The following is a 23,388-nucleotide window of genomic DNA, read 5'->3' as shown; positions in this document are numbered from 1 at the left end:
TGGGTCCCAGGTGGTGTTTGCTGAAACTGCAGCACTAATGTGCAGGGCAGCCACTAAAGACCAAACGTGAGTCAATATATCTTAAAAATAAACTTCAATGATAAACTATTAACAAAAATATAGGTCTTGAGGGCTTTTTAATTTAACATCTAAATCGTACTATGTTCAATGTGGTATAACGTATTATAATGTGTTAAATTCTAAATGTCGCGGAGGATTTTTTTTATTTTTCATCAGCTGTTTGGAATAAGCTGTAGAGTAAATGACTAATCGGTGAGTAAATGAATAAGTAACAACTTAAAAGAATTGTTCGATATCATGGAAAATACATTTATTCACTCCAATAGGCTATCTCAGTGGCAGCTGTTTAAAACTTTGTTAAGATTTGTCCTAGATTTTGTTGTGTTTCATTGCAGCAAAGGTTGTCCAACTAAAACACAAGTCTGAAGAAGAAACGTATTTATGGGTACCTGATGTCCAGAATTAAAATGCTGCTGATATCAACAGATTGGTCTAGCAAGGCTGTTTCCCCCATTTCCAGGTCTTCTTACCCCTAATTGCCCATAAATCAAGTTTACTATTTTTACACTTTGGTTTTTGTACAGAATAAACTAATTAAATATAACATGTTACTCAGTGAGCTTTAATCGTGCCGTATTTGCGACCTTTGTAGAGAGCCTGTTTCCAGTCTGTATGCTAAGCTACACTAAATGGTTCTTGGCTGTAGCTTTGTATTTGCTGTAAAAACACAATATTGGTATTGATCTGTTCATTTTATTCTCAGTAAAATAGAAAGAGCCTTTTCCTTAAAACTCAAGTAATCCGTAACAAAACGTTGTTACTGAAGGGGAAAAGATGCTGCCCAGTTCGTATCTGACAGCTGTCAACTTGCTCCACTTATCACCTATTGAGCCTTTAAAATATCTATTTAACAGCATCATATCTCCTCTGCCTCTTGCCTTACATTAACATTTTGCCTACGTTTATGCATTCATCCTTTCAGTTTTTTTCTCTGCATGTTTGTGCTACCTTGTGGCTCACGCGCCACCCCTTCACTGTGACCTGACACCTGCTCAACGGCATCAGCACGCATGTGTGTATGCATGCATATGTGTGCCCTTGAAATTATCATAAGTGTGCGCATCTCTATATACGAGTGGGTGTAAAACATGCATGATCTCAGGTGTGTGTTTTTACATGATTATTCTACTTGTCTGTTACCTTGTCAAACTGCTTCGATTTTTAAAATAAGCATGAGTACCCTGCTCTGAGTCACACAAGCCTGCAGATTTAATGTTACAGATGGTGTTTTGGTAACAGAAAGCTGCCCACATGGCTTTTAGTTTTGATCGCAGCAGTTCGGTTCTATTGTTTTAAGTTCCAGCGAAGTTTCATCCAGAGACAAGAGGCAATCACACTGCCACTGTGGTCATTTGCTGCTTTCCAACGAGTCAGGGTTGTAATTTGAAAATGTATGTGCAGGGGCCACATTGTTTTTTTGATCACCCACTTTGCATTAACCTGTGGCTTTTTCTTGTCAGCTTATGTGTCTTGTTTATTCCCTTTCTTTGTCTTTATTTCAAATTAAAGATAGCTGTCAGCATGCCTAATTGATTTCATTGTGATTTTTAAATGTCCCTTCCAGTTGCTGAGAGTACTTTTTTGTTTTTCTGATTTTGCTATGTTATAGTTGGGAGATAATGGGTGGGTCCTATTTTCCCTGCTGTTGTTCATTTTGGATGAATGTCTTCTCTGATTTATTTAAACACATTTAGTTGAACTGGAATGAAAGCTGTCAAGAAAATGTCTGTTGTGTAAAATGTGCAAACAGAAAAGAATATTATATATAGCTTCTATACATATATATAAATATCAAAAGACAAAGTATAAACTATAAAAACTACCACTACAATCTTTTCTAAGAATGTATTTTGATTATGTAAATGAGCACTTTGATTCTGCTTGATTTAAAAGGAACAAAAAAAGGCCTATTCTTTGTCGTGTCTGTCATATCCTTTAGGTATGAGGGTAAAACAGCAGCATTAAACAAATGCATGATACTTTGTCTCCTGTTCATATTTAAAAAGCTCTGTCTCTTTACCAGCACTGTGTCAGTTAGTGAGACTGTTTTGAGCTTGTCTGGCCTGTCTCACGGGGCCCTGGACTGTAACAACTTTGTTGAGAGGTTCTTATTTTTTGGTGTTTGCGTATCGCTGCTGCTATGAACAACTCTGATCCAATCAGCCTCTGCTATAATGACCTTTGTTGTGTACTTAATTGAGGGTATTCCATTTAATGCATCAGCTGCAAGGACTTTGCATTTACTTACAAATAAAGAGAAACATTTACAGAATATGTAAACACATTTGCTTGGTTTGTTTTTCTTGTTTATATAAGAAAGAAACCAGAGTGGAAAGGTTTATTCAGCCAGTAGAAAGTGTTTAAGGTTGAGGCATTTTAGTTCGGGGGTGAGGTGCTCAGTTTATGAAGCAAACAATCCATTTACTTCCCCCTCCTCCTTTTCCTCCTCCTGTAAATGTTGGTTGTCATGGTTGAAAGAGTCGGCACTCAGAGTACTGAGAGTGCCATGACAACCTGTCAACAAATCAAGCCATCCAAACATGACAAAAGAACTCTGATTGGTGACTTACAGTCAGGTAGTGAAGTCCTAGCCTTTTTAATTACCACAGCAGAGTTTGCCAAGACCTTTAAGTAAGCTCTGTTGCGAGAAGACATAGTGCACCAAATCCTGCTGAAATTCAGTGCAGTGATTGAGCTCACAACGCAAATATTTTACTTGCCGTTTGGATCTAAAAGCACAAAAAAAGGACAGAAGGAAAAAAGAAAGAAATTACTAAGGAATTTCTGCATAAAGGTAGCAAAATAGTTGTCTTAGTATCAATATTACAGCTATTATCAGTGTCATGCTTCATGGGAAGAAGTTGGCCAAGCAGGTGCTGCTGCCGTCTGTGCTGGAAGACGATGACGCAGAAACAGAAAGTGGGAAGCTGCAGCTGGGGGAGGTAGGAAACCGACTATGCAGCCAAGTTTGCAAACTCTTGAGCAAGGGAAGTGTGAACGACCAGGTAGGTAAGATTAGATTCTTGAGACTGTTCAAAGGCAGAATTTCAAAAAGCTCGAGATTAAATAAGATATAGGAGACGGACTTTGGGTGAGAACTGAAAGCATGTTATAGACCTGTAAGAGCATAAAAGAGCATAATAGGTTTTAGAAATTGAGATCTTAACCAAATCTCTAGGCACGTCTAAGCACTTTCCTTGCCCTGGGCAAGGAAACACAGCCTCAAACGTACAGACTAAAGACCTGCTGCTTCCTTTTATAAACTGCTCTTTTGACCTGTGTACTCACATGAATGTATTTAAAAGAAGGGGCCTCAAAGTCATGTCCTTGTGTTTTAATTACACTTTTGGGTCCCACTGTATGAGAAATTCACTATCAGAGCTGTGCCCGAACATGTGCAGGACCTGTTCTGCTATGCTAACTAATTCTACTTATGTATTCTGGAAATAACAATATAAAGCATCACTGACTGAGACATATGTGAATGTACCATAAGCTTAGAAATAAAAGGAGTGAAAGGGAGCAAAAATAGCTTGTGGTTGAAGAGGTTAAAGAGAGGTGGGAAGAATGGAGTGGGAGGATAGGGAAGTACTTTCAAAGATTATAAAAACAGAAGGATACGATCTTAAAGACACAAGCCCACACTGATGAACTAAACACTGTAGGTATTGGTTTTATTCTCCTGGCAGTAAAATCAATCAACTCTGCTCACACAGGCAGCGTACAACAGACAGGTTTGACGAGTCACGATGTCTTACTTTCTCATTTTCCATCTAGCCAAGAATGAGCCAGACAGAGGTTGATATGCGTGGGCCAAAAGACCAACACTCAAGCCCTGACAGGAACGTGCTAGACAGAGGCACAAGACACGAGGAAGACGAAGAAAAGGAGCCTGAAGTACAGGAGTGCCTGAGCTCTGATGAGGACTATGATACAGATTTGGAGCTCGAAGGTATAATTTAATTTTGGCAACCAAAAGGAGATCAATTGGGTGGGAATGTTACAATATTTTATCATGTTTTGATAGCAAGTCTTAATTTGCTCTTGTTCACACCATCTAAGATAAGGCAAAGCCCTTTTGTCACCCATCTGTTTTTTTCCTATCTGCCTTTCCATTTTCTCAAACACCAAATGACTTTAAAAAAAAAAAGACACTCCTACATGCACCCACCCACATATGTGGAGTCCTATTCTGCATGTTAATGATTTCATCTCAGTCTTTGTGTCAGGCTTCCTTTTCACCAGAAATGAAAACCATCTGGTATGAATGAGCTTTCCTGACAGGGCAAAATCAACAACAAGGGATATTTCAATGTCCCACTCAAAAGGTCCTTCAATGGGAAAATGTGCAATATCACTCCTTTTTACACAAAAGGTACGGAGCGTGAACGACTGAGACAGAGTGCTGTCTTTATGTTGCAGGTAAGGAGGCGGCATACGATCTGACGAGGCAGACATGCTATGTGACAGCGTGTAAAAAGTTCCGGGTGGTCCCTGCCTCTTATTTCCTGCAGCATATGCAAAATAGCACACTGGTTATGATGCATCGTGGCCTGGGGCCTCAGGTATAGTAAAAAATAAGGCAACATTTTTAAAATTATTAGAAAGACAAAAAGGCTGATACTTTCATGGAAGGCTTTGGAGTTTGAGTTTCTGGTGACAAAAGAAAAGATTGTCAATAGTGCAGGGGAAGATGATTAATTTCTTTATTCTGTAGCTCTTTTTCTCCCTAAATGTTCCTATTTTATTATTGTTTTAAGAAATATGTTTATTGTTAGTATCATAAGTAATAATAATGCAATAATGATAATAATAATATTACCAACAAAAACATTTATACATGTTATTAATATTTTTGCTTTTTCATTTTTAGTCCAGTCCTTTTACCTGACCATTTTCAGAAGAATGTTTTTTCTGTGTTTAGTACTGACCTATGAATCACTCAGGCACAATGAATCAATGAAACAGTGAACTCATTTTAAATTTTATCTTTAGGCACTTTGTTGCTATCAGTTGGTTGTAAAATACATTAAGTACAGGAATAAATTAAGTTACCACAGTGATTTAGCCAGGTACAAAGCGAGACACTTTTGTGATACAGAAAAGTCTCACTTTAAATTCCAAGTAGCTTGCAAAACCATTAATCTTAGTTTGTAGTGCACCTGTGAAACCTACCCCTCCTGGAGCTGGGTTCTGCCAAAGGTTTCTTCCTGTTAGTCCTGTAAGTCTAGGCCACTACAAAACCTTCATTTTTGTCAGCTGTGGTTTTTGTGAAGACTGGCTGTGTATCAGGCAGGAGTAGGACCCAAAAGCAGGACATATAAACACAAGGGGTAAACTAAAAGCAGCTTTATTTAACTGAAAGTAGGTACAAAAGTCAGAAAACATGTAAAACCACATCAATGAGACTTCAGGGGCAATATACTGCAAGGGAGGGCAAAACAATGAGGAACAACACCACAAAAAACAAAGGGAGATTCTGATCATATATACATGTCAGGTAATTAGGATTAGAACACAGCTGAACAGAATCTAGCTAATGAGACAAGGTGGAAGGAGGAAAACTGAACATCGCATACACAGCACAGGAGACTATCAAAATAAGACAGGAAGTAACACACAGACTGAGAGCAAGACAGACACGTGAACTTAAATGTAATGGAATGAGTTTCCTCCATTTGTTGATAATGACTTTCACTCTAAGGCTTTGTAATTCTTTTTGGACAAATAAATGTCAATGATTTTGTTTCCCAGCTGTTCTTGACTTTCTTTAAGTCACTGCATGATTTGTTGTTTTTTCTATTTAAGCGATTTATTGATTTGACAGGTGTAGCAGTAATTAGGCAAAGGTATGGCTAAAGAAATTAGACTTAGCTTTTCAAAAAAATCAGTTTATTCACAGTTTATTCATGGGTTATAAATGGGGCAATTATTTTCTCACTTGGGGCCAGGTAGTTTTGGATAATCATCACATAAAAACTGCATTTTGTATCTACGCGGACAAATATGCCAAAAAAAAAACCCAACCCCAGAGAGAGAGAAAATAAATCAGGAAAGAGCCAGAAAAAAAGTGTTAGCATAAAACTAAACTGGTAGTTTGGCTGCAGCTGGCTGTTATTTTCAGTGATAGAAAGTAGTCAACTGGCCACTAGACACTACTGAGGCCCAGCATTTCCCTCGAACCAAAAAGCAGTACCAAGAGAGGAAAAAGCTGAATTTACATTTGCCAGGTGGCCAGGAATACAAAGATGTCCTCTGACCTAACAACATTCTGCCCTACTTCGTGTTGAAATTTAGTTCTACCCAAACAGTAAAATCAGATATTGCGATTTTAAGGTATTTAAAAGAAATAGTATACTGAAGGTAAAAATTTTAACTGCTTTCCATCAGCTTTGTATTCATTATATTCTGTGCAATTTTGGGATTTACAGTAATCAAACTATATTAATATCAGAGTTAGAGTGTTATTACCCCAAAAACCACAAATTAAACTGGAGACTGAAACCAAAACTTATTTTAAAAAAAAAAAAAAGGGGGGGGGGGCTATTTCAATAATTGAGTAATCTAAGTAGTTAGAAGTTAGAAATTTAAAATTTAGTTTAATAAATTCAAGTAGTTTTAGAGTTTTGTTCCAAACAGACCGCACCAGAGAAACAGCCACACTGTGTTTAATATAGTCTTTGCAGCACTTTATGATTTCTCCCTTAGTGCATTTCATTTATTAGACCTGTCAATCTACACCCTCAGCAGCTATGCCTGGAACATTTCAAAGCAGACAATACAGCTAATTTTTTTCACAGTTTTTAGCCTTATCAGGGTCACTGAAAACATTTTTATCTGGTGTTAAAAAGTCAACACATCATTCAACATATTTCTTTCTGGCTTTAAACAGACTTTAAAGAGATGATTTTCAAGCTATTGAGGGTTAGGTACCAAAGAAAATGATGACACCATTATAAAACTGCGGTCATGCTGTATTAAAAACTGACACAGAAGGTTCAGGCCAACCCCCACAACCCTTCTCTTTTTGTGTAGAATGGAAGAATATCTCTCTTTTCTCTCCCTGGCTCACTCATCAGATCAGTTTCACCTGATGGAGGATATTTGAAATGAACCAACTGTGCAAAGGTCCTCACATGCATGTGAAAACATGCGTGTGAGTACCAGCTAGGCATGTTCAAAATCTTGTAACAGTATTTTAGATTAATCCAGGCTTTTACTCAGTGTTACTAATTCAAAGTCACATGGCTCCTTCAGGATAGATGATCATGAGATCTTTAGTAGTCAGTTCTGTGTCCAAGTCCAGCGCAGAGCGAGATTCAAAGATTTCAGTTCTTTTTCAAGGACACGGAACATAAATGGATCATCCCCAACACTTAATCATCTGTCTCCTATTGTGCTGATCCTCCTCCCAACAAAATACTTTAAACCAACCGAGGCAATCAAAACTTCAAAAGTTCACTGTGGTAGCAGTAGTAGTGATGCTACATTGTAAGTTTTATTAATAAAGTAAGCTATTGCTTCTTGGTGAGAAAAACACAAACAAATAAACACCATTGCATTGTTTAGATCATTTTCATTTCCATGCACTGACTGCAGCTTAGATTTTTTGAACAAGATGATGTAGCTGTAGATGATGTAGATGATTTAGATGTTGCTTATTAATTTGAAGAGCAAGAGCTTTAGCCAGCCTTAAAGTTAGATATTGTTGATTTGTCTTCTCTCCACTATTTTGTAAACCTAATGTGCAAAGTTTGCAAGCGTCCTTGGTCAGATTTGTGGTCAAGTTCTTTGCAGCTAACAGATACTTATCAAACAAAGCACGATTTGCATTTCACTGTGATGTTTTTCTTGTCTTAGCTAGTGGTAATGACCATTAAAGTTGCAGTAATGGATTTTTAGATGAGATAATAAAATATGCTATCAGGATTTTTACCTTAAAACATGTACCAAATCTACTCAAAACACATTAACACTAATATTGCTTTTCCTACATGATCTCCATACATTTGATTTATGCAGCAAGCCGTATTGTTAATTGTCACATTTTATCCTAAAGCCCCATTACGCTTTTCCTGCATCCCGTCTACAGTACTTGTTGTTGACAGCATTTGACAGTTCCGTTTGTAACAAGATAATCAATGTTATGACTTACCTGTCAGTTGTTTTCATTTTGTGGATACATAGCTTTGATGCTGTAGTCTGTTATATAGACCTCACCAATACTTACTCCATTATTTCACCTCTTAAGAAAACAAGCTTCTGTTCTTCTATTTTCATTCTATTGATCTATGCTGATAGAGAAAACCTATTTAATTACATGGTCCTGCTAAACATTAGAGACAAGATTATTATAGTGTCACAACCTGAAATAAACAGATTTGCACTACATTTAGTATTAAACATTAACATTTCCATACATATACACATCATTAAGGTTTCTTTATTATTCTTACAATATACTCATTTAAAAAAAGAAGAAGCACAAAACATTCAACAAAACAAAATTTAAAATTGTATTTTTGTCAATTAAATGAAAGTTATAAAAGATAAATTCATTCCTCAACCAGCTCATTCCGTAGGTTCCAGCACCAGGAACATCATTCAGACAGATTAAATTGGATTTTAAATATGTCTTTATCTGTCATACACAAAGGGTAAAATCAAAAAGTGTGACTTCCAAAGGTTATCTGTTTTATGTCTAGGAAATTGATACGCTTTTTAAATCTTACAGAAATTTACTTTGCTTGCATTTAAACGTGATATACCCCGATGAGGCAGATTCTGTCCTATTTATCATCAAGTCGACTCAGTTAAGGCTTCATGCACTCAACTTTCTCATTAGCCATGCTAGAAACAATAATTTTCATGTGCTGTGAGTTTCATTTCTGACCTACGCCTCCACATCGCTCCCTTCTGCTTCATTTGTCTTGTACAGGTTTAATATTCCCCTCTCTCTCTCTGCCCACCTGTGTGAGTACATCTTTTAACAGGAATGCAGATAAGAATATATACTGCTGTGAACAAACAGAAGAAATTCACTTTGAGGATGGGTTGGGGGGGTATGGTTGTGTATTTTCAGGGCACCAAAGCACTGGCGGTTCCCCTGGTAACCAACACTTCAATACTGCGGCTGAACCTGCGAGATAATTGGATGGAAGGCATGGGTGGAGCTGCTATAGCTGAGATGTTAAAAGGAAATTGCTACATTACAGGTGGTTTTACTGTGATTTACTGTGGACTCAACACGTTGTGTTCTTTTTTTCTTTATACTTCTTAATGGCAAAGGTGGGACCCCAACATCAACATATTCAACATTTTCCGCCAATAAATATAAAACACTTACCATCTCAAGTTTCCCTTTTATATCTGTTCTTTCTCATATTGCACTACTTGTATGTGCAGTTTGGAACATGAGAACACTCTAAAGAGAAGAACACCTATATATGGTTCCTCTACATATCATTATCCCAAAGCCTTAAAGTCCCATAAGGTGAAATTTATCCTATACACAAGATCATTGTTAGAACAAATCATTATACTGTGCAAGAAATTTCAATTTCCTGTAGGAACATGTTACTTTGTTGCAATTTATAATAAGATCTTGTGCAAACAACTTCAGATGCACACAGTCACATATTAGAGACAACACAGCTAATCAAGTTTTAACTCAGGAATGTCATGTTGTTTTTATGTATTTTTTGCATAACATATTATATATTTGTCTGATAATTTCCACATTTTGTCTGATCAGTTCCTAACAACATTTAAATTTACAATAATGAATCACACCGCAGTGGGGAATATATTTCATCACAGTCTTACTGAAAGTGCAGTAACTAGTTTACGAATATTCCTCCATTGTTATCTTCTTCAATGCTATGTGTCAACATACTGCAGACCAGCTACCTGAACTTTACCCCCACAAAGGTTGATTATCTCATTAATAAATTTACATCTTCACTGTATATGATTCCAGATACAGTAGAAAATGAAAAAGCATCAAATCACAAGTATTTGATTCTCTGGTATAACTCTCAAAAATGCACCATAAAAGAGATAACTTGTAAGCTGGAGTGGAAATTGTCTCACCAATTTAGAAGATCATCATTTAGCAAATAGTTTGTTGCTCTATAAAAATAAATAAATAAAAAATCCACAAAGCTAGAACATCTTCATCATTGATTGAAAAAATAAGAACATTTGAGTTGGCTTCAGTAATTCCTCCAAATCATCAATGTGTTTTTTTAGATTCCATTCCTACAAGAGTGTTCAAAGAAGTCCTACCATTAACCTTTAATGCTTCAATCTTAAATATGTCTCTATTAAGCTACATATCACGGGCCTTTAAGATGGCAGTAGTTAAACCACTATTTAAAAAGCTAATTATAAGCCAAGCTCCAACATTCTTATTCTCTCAGAAATAATAGAGTAGTTGTAAAAAAGCTAACTGATCATCGGTTGAGGAATGGTTAATTGAAAGAGTTTTAGTCGGGCTTCAGAGCTCATCACAGTACAGAAAGAGATTTAGTGAATGTTACAAATTATCTTCTTATGGCCTCTGTTAAAAAGTCCTTGGGCCAGGGCATGCGTTACCTGCATGAGAGGAGCATGATTCCCCCAGGGGCCAACAGCCAATCAGAATGCTCACCCATTCTCTCCTTGCTGTGGCAATTAAAAGTGTAGTCGGAGAGTAACGCTGCTGCAGGCAAGTTATGGACTTGAGTTGAATCGGACTAAGGCGGGCAAGTAACCACATCCTTACTTGCCAGAGAGTGTGTGTGTTCGATGTGGGCTCGTGGCAAATAAAGTTCTTCCACTCTGACATCATTCCCCGTCTCTGACCGGATTTTATTACCAGGTAACAGTACCGAATCACGTTTCAGAGATAGTGGTCCAGGGCGTCCGCTATAACAAGTGGTCCTCGGAGCCGGATCTGATCCCTGTAATAAAAGCATGGAAGAACAGCACGCCAGGAGACACCAGGCTCTTCCTGCCCATCTTCGAGGAGTGACTATCTCCCCCGGGGGAGATCATCACTTCCCAGATCAGCACACACTCCCCCGCCGCGTTGGAGACATGAGGAGGAGCCTGGTGGGGCTCATGGATCTCCTCAGTCTGAATCTCCGGTCACTCAGGATAGTTTCCAGTCTGGATGGGACATCAGGGATCGATGGGAAGAGGACACCGAAATGTTGCAGCAGGAGAATAATAGATTGAGAAGCGAGCAGAAAGCCTTGCTGGAAGCATTGGACCAGTTGCGATTGTAGAATGCAGAGCTGGCTAAGAAAAGTGACCAGAGAATGGGCCAGCTTCACCCCCAGGCTACAAATGAGACAGAGCAGTTACGTGAGCAACTCAACCACCTCAGCAGTGTTATTACTCAGTTGCAGAGTGCATGTGATACACGACCTCCTCAACAGTTCAAGCGAAGGGACCAGTCTGCCAAGCTGGATCGGCAGGCCAGTCCTGGCCATCACAGTGGAGCAGAGTCTGATGGTGGCAAGAAACTGCATGCAGCTTCAATCCAAGGAGTTAAGGGACACATTCTCCCAGGACTTGATATGACAATGCCATATGAGGGGGCTCTGCGGGAACCTGTTAGGCAGCCAGATTCAGCTTGTCAGCACCCTTAAGAACATATAGCAACACGCCGGCATTCTCTCGAAAGGTACGCTGTTCATTCCAGACATCTTACCCGTCCCTCGAAGAGGATGGCAGCATCGGTATTGGACACCCAGCACTCTCGACGAAGAAGTTGTGATTACTCACCTGAGGGTTTCACCTTGTCAGAGAGAAAACAGCATGCAGCATCATCGTGTCACCCTCGCAGTTTGGACAGGGATTATTACCGTTTCCCAGAGCTGCCAACTGGAGGTTGGGATTGCCCCCATCGAGAGTATGGGTCGCATTACCAGGCCCCTCCAAGACCCGCGCACTCGGAGTACTATTCGTACTCTAGATCCCGACAGCCGAGCCCGGTGGGGGGTCAGGAGCGCTATTATAGGGGGTCAGCACCTACAATCCCATATTTTGTACACCCAAATCCTCAAGAGTTTGCAAGGCTGAGGATCGCATTGGAAAAAAATATCCTCCCAGCCGACGCAACAGAACAGTTTAAATTCCAAATACTGGTAGACCATCTTAAGCTGGAGGAGGCCCTGCTTATTGCTGACTCCTATAGCCATTCTAGGCACACTTATACCAACACAATGGATGCCCTCAACCAGGAGTATGGACAGCCGCATCAACTGGCACTCCAGCGTATAGCAGAGTTAATGGACGGGCCACCTGTTATGTCAGGAGATACCAAGACCTTCAGGATGTTTGCACTAAAGGTAGGCTCCCTGGTCAGCATGCTTGCACAATTAGGAAGGAAAGGAATTGTGGAGCTGGAATTTGGGTCCCACGTGTCAAGGTTGCTTGAAAAACTGCCGCATGATTTGAGGTCCAGCTTCCGTCGATATATTCATCTTCAAACCATCCCCATTCCTACACTGACTGACTTCTCACACTGGCTTGAATATGAGCTGCAGGTGCAAGTCGACATGGCATGGTTCAGCTCAAAGAGAGCAACGTTTCTGATGGCAGAGGACAGGAGGAAGTTCACCGGTAAGACAACCACAATACTGTTGAACACTGAGCCCCAAGAATCTGGTGCCGCTCCAACAGTGGCAGCAGCCAAACACAATGGGAAGAAGTATTGTCCTTATTGCAACAGCGTCGATCACTCTTTAAACAACTGCTCAAATTTCAGACAGCTACACAAAGCACAAAGGCATCACTGGATCAAGAGTAACAACCGGTGCTGGTGCTGTGGGAGGACCCACCATGCTGCAGAATGCGATCTAAAGATGCGCTGTAAGACATGCAACCAACAACATCTCCTTGTCCTCCACAAACTCAATGACAGGTCCACTAAAAATGTGCAAGCCGCCCAGGCCTCTTCTGCAACAACAGGCTCAGGTACTACACGAGTTGGAGAGGAAGAGTTGTACATTGACAAACCACTAGGAGGATGTAAAGTCCTATTGAAAATCAGTTTTACTGAGGAATGGCGATCGAGTCCTAGAGACTTATGCTGTCTTGGATGACGGGTCTGAGCGGACCATCCTTCTCAGGACCACTGCGCAGCAGTTAGGGTTAAAGGGGCAGAGCGGAGGTTGTTAAAGTCATCAGAGAAGGTCCTTTGCTACACAACTGAGATTCAGAGACTACAACGTGAAGGTTTTGTTGTCAAGCTTGAGCCTGGAGCTGACAACACTCCTGCTAGCTGGTATATCCCACACCAAATGGTGCAGCATAACGGCAAGAATCGAGTTGTGTTCAATTGCTCATTCCAGTTCCAGGGGCAGAGCCTCAATGACCATCTCCTCCCTGGACCTACTTTGGGGCCAACCCTCCTGGCAGTGCTTTTGAGGTTTCGACAGCACCCCGTCGCCTTCAGCAGCAACATCCGTAGGATGTTCCATCAGGTCCGCCTACTAAAAGAAGACCAGCCACTCCTCCGATTCCTCTGGCGGGACTGTAAACGTGACGACCCCCCTTTTGTATAGGAGTGGAGAGTACTCCCTTTCGGCACCACATGTAGCCCCTGCTGCGCTATCTTTGGGGAAGACGTCCGTGAGACTGTGATGTAATCATTCTATGTCGACAACTGCCTCCGGAGCTTGGCGACAGAGGTAGAAGCTAAAGTACTTGTGGAGAAACTACAGAAGCTTCTGGCTGATGGAGGTTTTGAGTTAAGACAATGGGCCAGTAACCAGCCCTCAATCATCAGCCACCTGCCCCCAGAGCTTAGATCAGACAGCGCTGAGCTCTGGATCACACATGGCAAACCTGATCAGAAAGAAGCTGCACTGGGGCTCCATTGGCACTGCTCATCAGACAGGCTGTACTACAAGCTCCACACTCTTGACCATCCTCAAGTGACCCTGCGCACAGTCTACAAGGTTTTAGCGAGTCAGTACGACTGACTTGGCTACATTGTGCCATACACCACAAGAGCTAAGATTATCGTTCAGCAGATGTGGGCTTCACGGACTGACTGGGATGACCCCAACCTTCCTAAGGACCTTCTCCAGGCCTGGAATGAATGGGAGCAGGACTACATGGATGTACTATAGATTGGAGGTTTAATAGTCATGTGTTCACAAGATTAAAACAAAAAACAAGCCCAATTAATCTTTAGATGGATATGAAAAGTAAATGAGTCATGTTTACTGAAAAACACTGAAGCCAGTGATACCATGCTGTTATCATCAGCAGGCTATCAAGCTCCATTGACCACTCTATCATGTTTATGTGAACGATAAAGATAATCTTTTTCTGTTGAGGCTGGCAGAATTGTTGTAAGTATAAAACTGGTTTAAACAGAACGTTTGACCTTATGACTTATAGAAAGTGAAGGTATCACTGAATACAAGATAATGGTGGAGGTCAGCGTGAATGTCTGTAAATGTGCACACTTACAAAATGTTTTACTGAGAGACACAAATGTTGACCTAAGGGTGGTGCTTGAAGAAAACTAGCTTATTGGGATTCATCATTAGAGCAGTCTATCCAGTCTGTTTCAGTAAAAGCTAAAGCATGTTGCAGCTGCTGCTGGTGCTAGATAAAATATTAGGGATCAGGAGAAGTAGTTATAATTCAGTTTCGGGGGGGATAGGAATGCCTGTAATCTTGAACCAAATTGCTGGTCCAGTTGATTTGCTGCAGTTGAAATGCACATTGTCACTATATACTAAATGCATCATTTCTCAGTTACTTTTGTGTTTTGTGTTTTCAGATAAGCCATCAAAAAATCCAACTTAATTCATTTTTAATTTAAAAATTAGTTGATTAACTTAAATAGTATGCAATAGCTAGGAAGGTCATTTCAGACACATTGCTATAGTAGTGAGAAGACAGTATCTAAAAACAGTGATTTATTTTTCAGATTCAAAAGCTTTATCAAATGCACTCCCCAGCTAAACCTATCGCATTTAAACTGAATTTTCCTCTACCTCCTCCCAAAGGAAATTTACTCCAAAAATAGAGACAGTATGTGAGAAATATGTGAAATTCAGAAAAAATAAAGCAGAGGAAATGATTCATCTTTTTTTGTGAAATACTGTACTGCAATAATGACAATTACCAAATGCTCAAAAACATTTTGAGAGTGCTATTTGGTCTTTTTGGAACCTTCTTGTGTTTAGTTTACTTGCCACTTTTATTGGTCTCTTTTCACCTTGCATGATGTTTCAATTTGTGTGTCAATCCCAGAGGTGGACCTGTCCAATAACAATCTAGAGGTTTATGGAGCCAAAGCCATAGCTGGTATGCTTAAAGAGAACAGCACCCTGGTGAGACTCATTCTGTCAGGAAACCATTTCACAGACCGGTCCACTGAACACCTCTGCCCAGCGCTGATCACCAACACCAAACTACAGCACCTCGACGTCAGCTACAATGCTCTGGGGGAGAGTGCAGGTAGCAAAGTAATTAGTTTTGTAAAGGTCTCATAGTTTCTATAAGGCTGTAGCCTTTCAAAGATTGAAACAGTACCCATGACTCCAGTTTTTATTAAGATGATATTAAAGATTTGTGCAAGAGATACAGTTTTTCACATATTTTCCATTAACAGCACCAGATAACTGAACTTCAGGACCTAGAAATTATATGTTGCATCAATAAATCGCAAAAGACCTTAAGGCAGTGTGGAGAATAGGATGTAAATTCTTTTTCTTTGCTTTTCATCTTAATTTGGGCCTTTAAAAAAATCTGCCCTCTGATTTCCTGATTTCCACGAGAAACCAGCAGCAGAGATTAGAAGGCACAGACAAGATCCATTACTAATGTTGGCCTAAGGTGTAGCTGCTAGTTTTAATTTTGGTTAGCCAGATAGGATTAAAGGGTTAACTGGGCAAACTGGAGAGCACAGTCCAAAATATTAGTGTAGACTACTATAATTTCCTATATAATTGTCCTGTAATTTCACTTACAGTGTAGATAAAACCATTGAAAATATAAGGCACACAACTATTTAAATACACTCATTGGTGCATAGTTTCCCTTTCCATCTTTTGAAGATAGTTTTTAAAGACAAGCAAAATAATTTATTTAAGGATTTTATTGCCTAAAATCAACGTTATTCTGTGTTTACTTTTCTTTTTTATCTGTACATAAATGAGTAGAACAAAATTGATATAGGATTTTTAAGGCCAAGAGATAACAATACAGAAAATTGTATATACATATTAGCCAGTATTCGTTTTTCTTTCAGGCACACAAAACATAAACAGATTTCCTAGCATTTGTTATCTATAGTTATTTGTCTAGAGTGCCCTCTGTTGGACAAACTATGTAATGCCAATACTCATAACATGGCTAAAGAATGTTTCTCCCACTACTTACTTACTTTTTTTTAATCACACGTTATAAATACTGATATCTGTAGATCAGCAAGTAGTAATATCGGCCTTTGTATCAGCCCACCCATAAATTGGTTGGATACCATCAATGATTATTTTCAATATGCCAATAGCTGCTGAAGTCATCGTATATGCTATTTTTGCTCTCTTTTCCATTTATAATTAATGTACAATAAAGGCCTGTGAAGTGACTATTACTGCAGATTTATTTAACATTAGGACTATACTGTATGTAAGCATGTAAGCAGAAGGGGGGTGGGAGAGGGGTTCTGCTGTCATAAAAGATTTTGCCATAATGGTGCAGCCTTATCTCCAAGCAGTCATAAGACAGCATGCAGCAGCAGATTGTGGCATTCAAAGGTCAAGCACATTTCGCCTTCATTAAAACCTCTTTCAATTATCATGCGGATGAGCTTTGTGACAGGCACCTTGTGGAAGAATGGCAGACCAGAGCACTGAGCATCTGATATAGATAATTGAAAATAAATCTACATGAGGGAAAGAGGACACCACCATATCTTATCGCTATGATTCATCCCCACATGCTCTATCCTGTATTCCTCAATGCTTCTGCTGATATGTCAAAGTACATTTTTATGTGTTTTAAGCGCACTCTAGCATGTACCAAAAGTGTACCAGTCAAACACACTGACATTCATGCTATGGCATTATGGCTTTTCCAGCTGAGCACATTATCTTGAGTGATTATGAACCACCGAGTGTCATGCAGTTTTTTATATTTATGGAAAATGTCAGTGACATGATGAGGGGTATATATTTTTGGCCAAGATAGTTACCTCTATAGTCGTCACTCAGTAAAGCGTTAAGGGAATATAGTGGAGATGATACAATATATTACATTAGATACACATTATAATTATTCATGAATAATGAATAAACAGACTCACTATTTCTAAACAAGCCTTTATATGAGGATGAGTACATTTCATTGTTTTAAAAATGCAATAATGCAACTATTTATTTTATCAAATTGCTCTGAATTATTCTTATGTTCATTTTCTATTTTCACAAGGGGAACACATGGGAGATGCTCTGTCTGAGAACACCGGGCTGAGATCGCTAAACCTGGCATGGAATTGCATTCGACAAAAAGGAGCAGTAATGCTGGCCAATGGTCTTGGGGTAATACACTTGGACATGAATGTGTAAATCCTAGATTAGCTTTCTGACCTTATGCAAGACAAAGAAGATCTAATGGTACAGTGAAAAATAAGACTAAAGTACATTGATTAGTTGAAGCCATCAAATAACAAATTATCCTAAGTTAAAATAGCGGTATGTCAAATGAAAGTGGCTAAAAATATCACATCTGGTGTTAGGCATAAATAATTTACCAGTCAAGTAAAAATATTTAACTTCATGTGCATAACCAAAAAATGTATACTTGAATCTAGTAACCCTCCATTTTCTAACTCCACATCCCAGTTACATCAGATTTTGCACAACTTCCCCTAAAGCTATGAAAGGCTTTATATAACTTCCTCATATCTGCATTTGTAACCAATGAAACCAGTAAAAAAAAAACACAAAACACAAAACATGAAAGTAAGTCCCTCTTTAAAATGGCCTTGAACTGAAAAATTGGGAATCCAATAAAAGGAAAGTACAAAAAAAAAAACGTTTGTGAACTGTACCTTTGGCCACCCACCTTTGACAATATTTATACATAAAGCGATCTGTTTATCTGAATTGATAATGACTGAAATTTTGACTAAGTGGAGTGGAAACTCCCAAACCAGGGATACTTATCTGGTAAAAGAATTATAACAACATCATAATGATGCTACACTGACATCAAAACCTATTAAGATTAATAATATGGTAATTGCTAATTGCAGACGACATCTCATATCTTGGCTGACTCCCTTATCCTGCTTTGTGAAGCAGCCCCCCAGGCAGGTATTCATCAAGCATCTCACTGCAAGAGAAGCTATACAGTAGTTTTCCTTTCTCTATCTTATTGACCAACATGGCCAAGTGGACCCTGATCACTGGCAGGTGTGATTGATTCACACCCTGGCAGGGATTTTTAATTCAGAATCTATACTTCACTGTCATTTTTAAAGTAAGATATTTCTTTTGTTGAGATTTAATCTTGTTAGAGAACTTGTTCAAGTTGTCCCTTTAAGTATTGATACATTCTTTTGTGTGTTTCAGGAAAATGTTTTTCTTAGAATACTGGATCTGTCATTTAATGGCTTTGGGAAAGAAGGAGCCAGTGCTTTAGGACAGGCTCTTAAAGAGAACAATGTTTTAGAAGAGTTAAATATCAGGTATGTGTCTTTGTTGTGTTACTATCGAATGATCAGATTAGTGAGTAGAAATTGAGAGCTCAAGCCACGATCATTTTCACAAATTAGAATTCACAATCTTATCTTTCACATTGTTTATAAACTTCCTGGCGAGTTCAAACTACTCTTCCAGACTGATTCTAATCGATCTTAAATGGTGATTACCCTTTTTCTTAAAGAAAGAAATCAAATAATCCAGTTTCCTCTGCCGTTTGCTTAACTTTTTTAGTAAAACAGAGCTTGCTTTACAAATTCACTTGGATGAATAATGCCATTTAAAAAAGTAACACTTTATGATTGCTTCCCTCACACTCCAACACACACTCTTGTTTTCTGCTTTTGTTTCTCGCCACAGTAACAACCGAATACCCCCTGAAGGAGCGATCCACCTCGCCATGGGCCTCAAAGTAAACAAGACAATCAAATCCCTGAATGTAAGCTGCTGAAAAGAGATTGGTTCTAGCTTCACGAGCAATGGGGGGCATCAGTGGATAAAATAGGATAAATAAATGGATCAGTGTACTTCATTTTAATGTAAATGCTCAAGCTGAATTGTCAGGTGCTCAGCTCAGCTGACTGAAAAAGTTATAGAGAACATGCTAAATTGAGTTAAATTCTGCCAATCGGATACTGACTGCTTGTGCGCTCCTGTGTTCGAAATCTTTCATAGCATATGCAAGTTTTAAAATGTACGCAAACTAATGAACAATCTTTGAAGATTAATCAATTGAAAATTCTTTGATATGCAAAGCATCCAAATATTCCTGAAACAAATTATACTTTGTTTGAAAGCATAAAGGTTCACAATAAAATAATAAAATCATTGTGAGAAACTCAGACTAAGCAACAATAGCAGCAGTTGCTTCTTTTAATATGATAGCACACTAACCCAATTGTGAATATAGCTGAAATAGTAGTCCTGGGTGGTCTTTGTCATTGTTTTTTATTTTTTCAGCTTATAATGCTTTCAGGCGGTGAAAAGTCTGTGCTGCCGGCAGGACATTTAAGCACTTGTACTCTCTTTCTAAGAAGCAATTGTTTTGATAGCTGCAGTATATTGTTTTTAGCATTGTCTTTTTCAGACCTTCTTAAAAAAGATGTTGTTTGGATGACAGCATATTTTGCCCAATATATAAAATCTGTTTCAGTCATGATGATTCCTTTCCAGAGGCACGAGCTGCAATTTCCATAGGCATTGATATACCCCCATACCATCAGAGGTATGCAGGATTTTAAACTAAGTTTTGATAATAAGTCAGACAGTCCCTCTCCTCTTTAATCTGGAGGATGCAGGGCCCATGATTTCCACAACGAGTTTCAAATTTTGACTTGTCTAACCACAGAACAGTTTTCCACTTTGCCTCAGTCCATTTTAAATTAGCTTTGGCTGACAGAAGATGGCATTTCTGGATAATGTTCACATATCTTTGCATCACCGAGCTTTAACCTGCATTTGTGGATGGCACGGCGAACTGTGGTCACAGAATTCTGGAAGTGTTCCTTCGTTCAGTTTCCCTGATAGACACCCTGTCTGTTTTTAAAGGCAGTGCTGCTCTAAGATACTCTTTTCATACCTAATCATTTTCCCGACCTGTACTCAGTTTTTCCAGATGTTTCTTTCTAGTAAGCTATTTTTTTAGCCTTTTTTTACTCCTCTTTGGAGACGTGTTGCTGAATTAAAAATGGCATAATATTCTTCATGAAATAGTAAAATGTCTTGGTTTAAGCATTTGAATTGTTTTCTATCTTCTACTGTGAATAAAATATGAGTTTATGACATTTTTACATTTCATTACATTTTTTGCTCTCTGTTTTATTTTGTTTCTGTTAACATTTTCATTTTGGAATTGTGTTTGCACCTATACTGACTTCATTATTTGAAATGCTGTATAAGATTCAAAATTATTCAAAGTAACACTCAGGTATGCCGTTCAGCTGGGTTAGTTACGACGTCGGGAGCAGTTAGGAGAACAAAATGATACAGAGACTGTTCAGGTTGCTTTCCCAAAATCAACTCAAAGGTTTATTCATCAGACAACAGTTTATATAGAGGAAAAAGGTTCGTGTGTCAGCAGATTCTCAGTTCAAACCGGTACAGACCAAATAAGGAAACGTCTTCCTGCCCTCTGAGCAAAGAAGTATCCTTTGTATAGTTTATCAGTTCAACTACAATTTATGATTATCCCAGCAAAATACACTCCTAGACATAGAATACAGAGTTCTTTCATTAGTGAATTCTGAAACAAACCACCTGGCCTTTAACAAGCCTTGTTCTAAGAGATAAAGAAGGGAAGATGGGAGTAAGGGAGTGATCTCTGTGGTGTTTTCAATCTTGAGGTACCATCCTGTGATTCTTACACATTAATTCTTGGGTCACAGAGAAAGAGAAAAACAACTAGTAAATGGGCCTTATTGAGTAACAGTTTTCCTGTATAATATCACTATAAAACAATATCCTGTAAATGCTACCATGGTATCAAAATATCACAACAGTGTGTGTGTGTGTGTGTGTGTGTGTGTGTGTGTGTGTGTGTGTGTGTGTGTGTGTGTGTGTGTGTGTGTGTGTGTGTGTGTGTGTGGTGTTAAGAAGGTGAATTTGTATCTGCTTCTATTATTTCAGCTGTATTTTTCCTTGTATATTGTTTAGATTGACTCTGGAGAATTACATAATGCAAATTTTGAATTAAAATAATAATAGACCAAAACCATCCCAGGAATAAAGGAATAAGCTGGCATTTGGGGACATACCATAGATATAAATGAATGTCTACCTCTACCAGCTGGTTAGTTTAGTGGAGTATAAACACTGAAAAATAGTGGCTCTGTGATTACACAGTCTGCCTAACACTGTCTGACGTGTTGTAGTTTGTTTAATCTGTAGAAAAACTAAAGCGTAAGGAAAAACAGTTTCCAGTTTTATGGGAATTACAAGTACAGCTTTCTTGGCATTAAGCGGTATAACAGCAAAGACTCCAGGAAGTTATTGGTTCCTTCCCAGAACCCACATAAACAGCTAATTATCATTTTTACAAAAAAAATTGCATTCAACTAGTTAATTATTGAATTTCATAAGTGCTCTTGGCTGGACTTGGCTAAGTTAATTGACTAACCTCACGGGAGCTGAACAGATGTGAGAAGTGTACCGATTTTGGCATTTAAATCTCCACCAGAATAAGAAAACATGATGAACTATTTTTTGTACATAGCTTCACTGAGGAGATATGATGATATGAAGGGTAGAAATATTTTTTAAAGTCAATAATAGGAAGGTTCTTCATCACTTGCCTATCCAGAACATAACAATTTTTGCTGTTTTTTCTTGTGTACTGTGTGTAACCAGATTGGTAGGAACCCCATCCTGAATGCTGGATGCTATGGGATCCTTAAATCTGTACAGGACAACCCAGATTCAGCCTTGGAGACTTTAGACTTTTCAGTAAGTCACACGTCTTAGGTCCTTGACATTTTTTCCAAGTGTTCTCTTATTCACTAGTTCCTCTGTGTATCACTTTCTCTAGGACATCACAGTAAGCCGGGATTTTGACGACTTGTATACAGCAGTGAAAGAAATATTCCCTGCGCTTAGAGTAAATCATGGGGGCCGCTTTGGCACATTCAGCAAAGCAAAAGCTTGAAAAGTGTTACTGTAATTGCTGTACTTTTATGCCAGCAAAGATGGAAGAAATCTTGTCAAAGCCCTATGGACGTTTTCATCAACAGATAAACCAAAGGATGCATGCCTGCAAAAATATAACTTTTAAAAAGATGTCTTTTTTTGTTGTTAAAGAGCCATGAGAGCATATCCTTCTGAATAAAATGCACTGTGAATAAATAAAACTTCTTAAATACCCAATCAATTGAAAATAAAAGCAATTCAGATGCTCATTTTCCAGTAGAAACACCATGTGTGTAGTGTTTAAAACAAATTTATTTGATGAAGTCATAGAAAATAGGCATAAAATAGAGGTATTGAGTATGATTCTTTTTAGATATGATCTGATTTGATGTTATATAATGTCAGTGGGTAGAATGATGGAGAGGATCAGAGAGCACTGTATTGTGTATGAAAAGAAGTGAAAGTGGGTTGCACAAAAAGGATTTAAGTACTGCATGACTAGTCTAATAGAAAAACCAGCTTTGAAAGAACAGTCCACTATTAGATAAGAGACCTGTTTACTGAGGCAGGACAACTCGAGCTGTGTTAGATACATACAGTGAGCTGTCATTTGTATGCATGTACTGTATCTCTCCCACACACCACTAAATGATCTTAAGCCAAGTTATTTTATTCCAGAACACTGTATGTAACATGTAATGTATATGCATTTGAATACATTTGACAACTAATTGGTTTATTTTGGGGCTTTTTAATAGCTTGTAGGGATTTGGGTCATCTTACGACTACATTTGCATATTTTTTCATTAACAAATAATCAATACTTATTACTATTACTACTTTAGTTACATATGTACTGTATCATAGAATTAAACCCTCTGATCATTTGGCTGCAAACAACATAAAATGATTTTGAAATCAGTCGAACTATTGCATATGTGATAAACACTTACTGGCACAACTTCAC

The 23,388-nt window shown here is 38.5% G+C and overlaps 1 protein-coding gene across 3 annotated transcripts; it reads left to right on the top strand.

Annotated features, from left to right (window-relative positions):
* The first annotated feature begins 2,633 nt into the window (after positions 1-2,633).
* Positions 2,634-23,370, top strand: lrrc74b (leucine rich repeat containing 74B). 3 transcript variants are annotated; one of them, XM_085426265.1, is made up of 10 exons: positions 2,634-3,023; positions 3,859-4,033; positions 4,504-4,646; positions 9,164-9,296; positions 15,346-15,552; positions 17,527-17,636; positions 18,672-18,787; positions 19,161-19,239; positions 22,146-22,241; positions 22,324-23,370. In XM_085426265.1, exons 1-10 carry the CDS (start codon positions 2,925-2,927, stop codon positions 22,438-22,440), a joined length of 1,275 nt encoding a protein of 424 aa, XP_085282391.1. In that variant the 5' UTR covers positions 2,634-2,924; the 3' UTR covers positions 22,441-23,370. The 3 variants fall into 3 exon arrangements, with proteins under 3 accessions (XP_085282391.1, XP_085282389.1, XP_085282392.1); XM_085426263.1 differs by having other exon boundaries at positions 2,634-3,086; XM_085426266.1 differs by lacking the exon at positions 2,634-3,023 and adding an exon at positions 3,107-3,742.
* Positions 23,371-23,388: the final 18 nt, after the last annotated feature.

The sequence above is a fragment of the Rhamphochromis longiceps genome, linkage group LG12 (assembly GCF_057381845.1).
Source record: "Rhamphochromis longiceps isolate RC_006_pf linkage group LG12, R_longiceps_female_GT1.1, whole genome shotgun sequence".
In the NCBI taxonomy this organism is placed as follows: Eukaryota; Metazoa; Chordata; class Actinopteri; order Cichliformes; family Cichlidae; genus Rhamphochromis; species Rhamphochromis longiceps.
This window is presented reverse-complemented; position numbering and strand designations above follow the sequence as displayed.

Excerpts from the sequence above, each read along its gene's own strand:
- lrrc74b (XM_085426263.1), top strand. The coding sequence starts at position 2,925 with ATGCTTCATGGGAAGAAGTTGGCCAAGCAGGTGCTGCTGCCGTCTGTG. Across the intron at positions 4,034-4,503 it reads TACAGATTTGGAGCTCGAAG|GTAAGGAGGCGGCATACGAT; the intron begins GTATAATTTAAT and ends TTTATGTTGCAG. Across the intron at positions 22,242-22,323 it reads TGGAGACTTTAGACTTTTCA|GACATCACAGTAAGCCGGGA; the intron begins GTAAGTCACACG and ends CACTTTCTCTAG.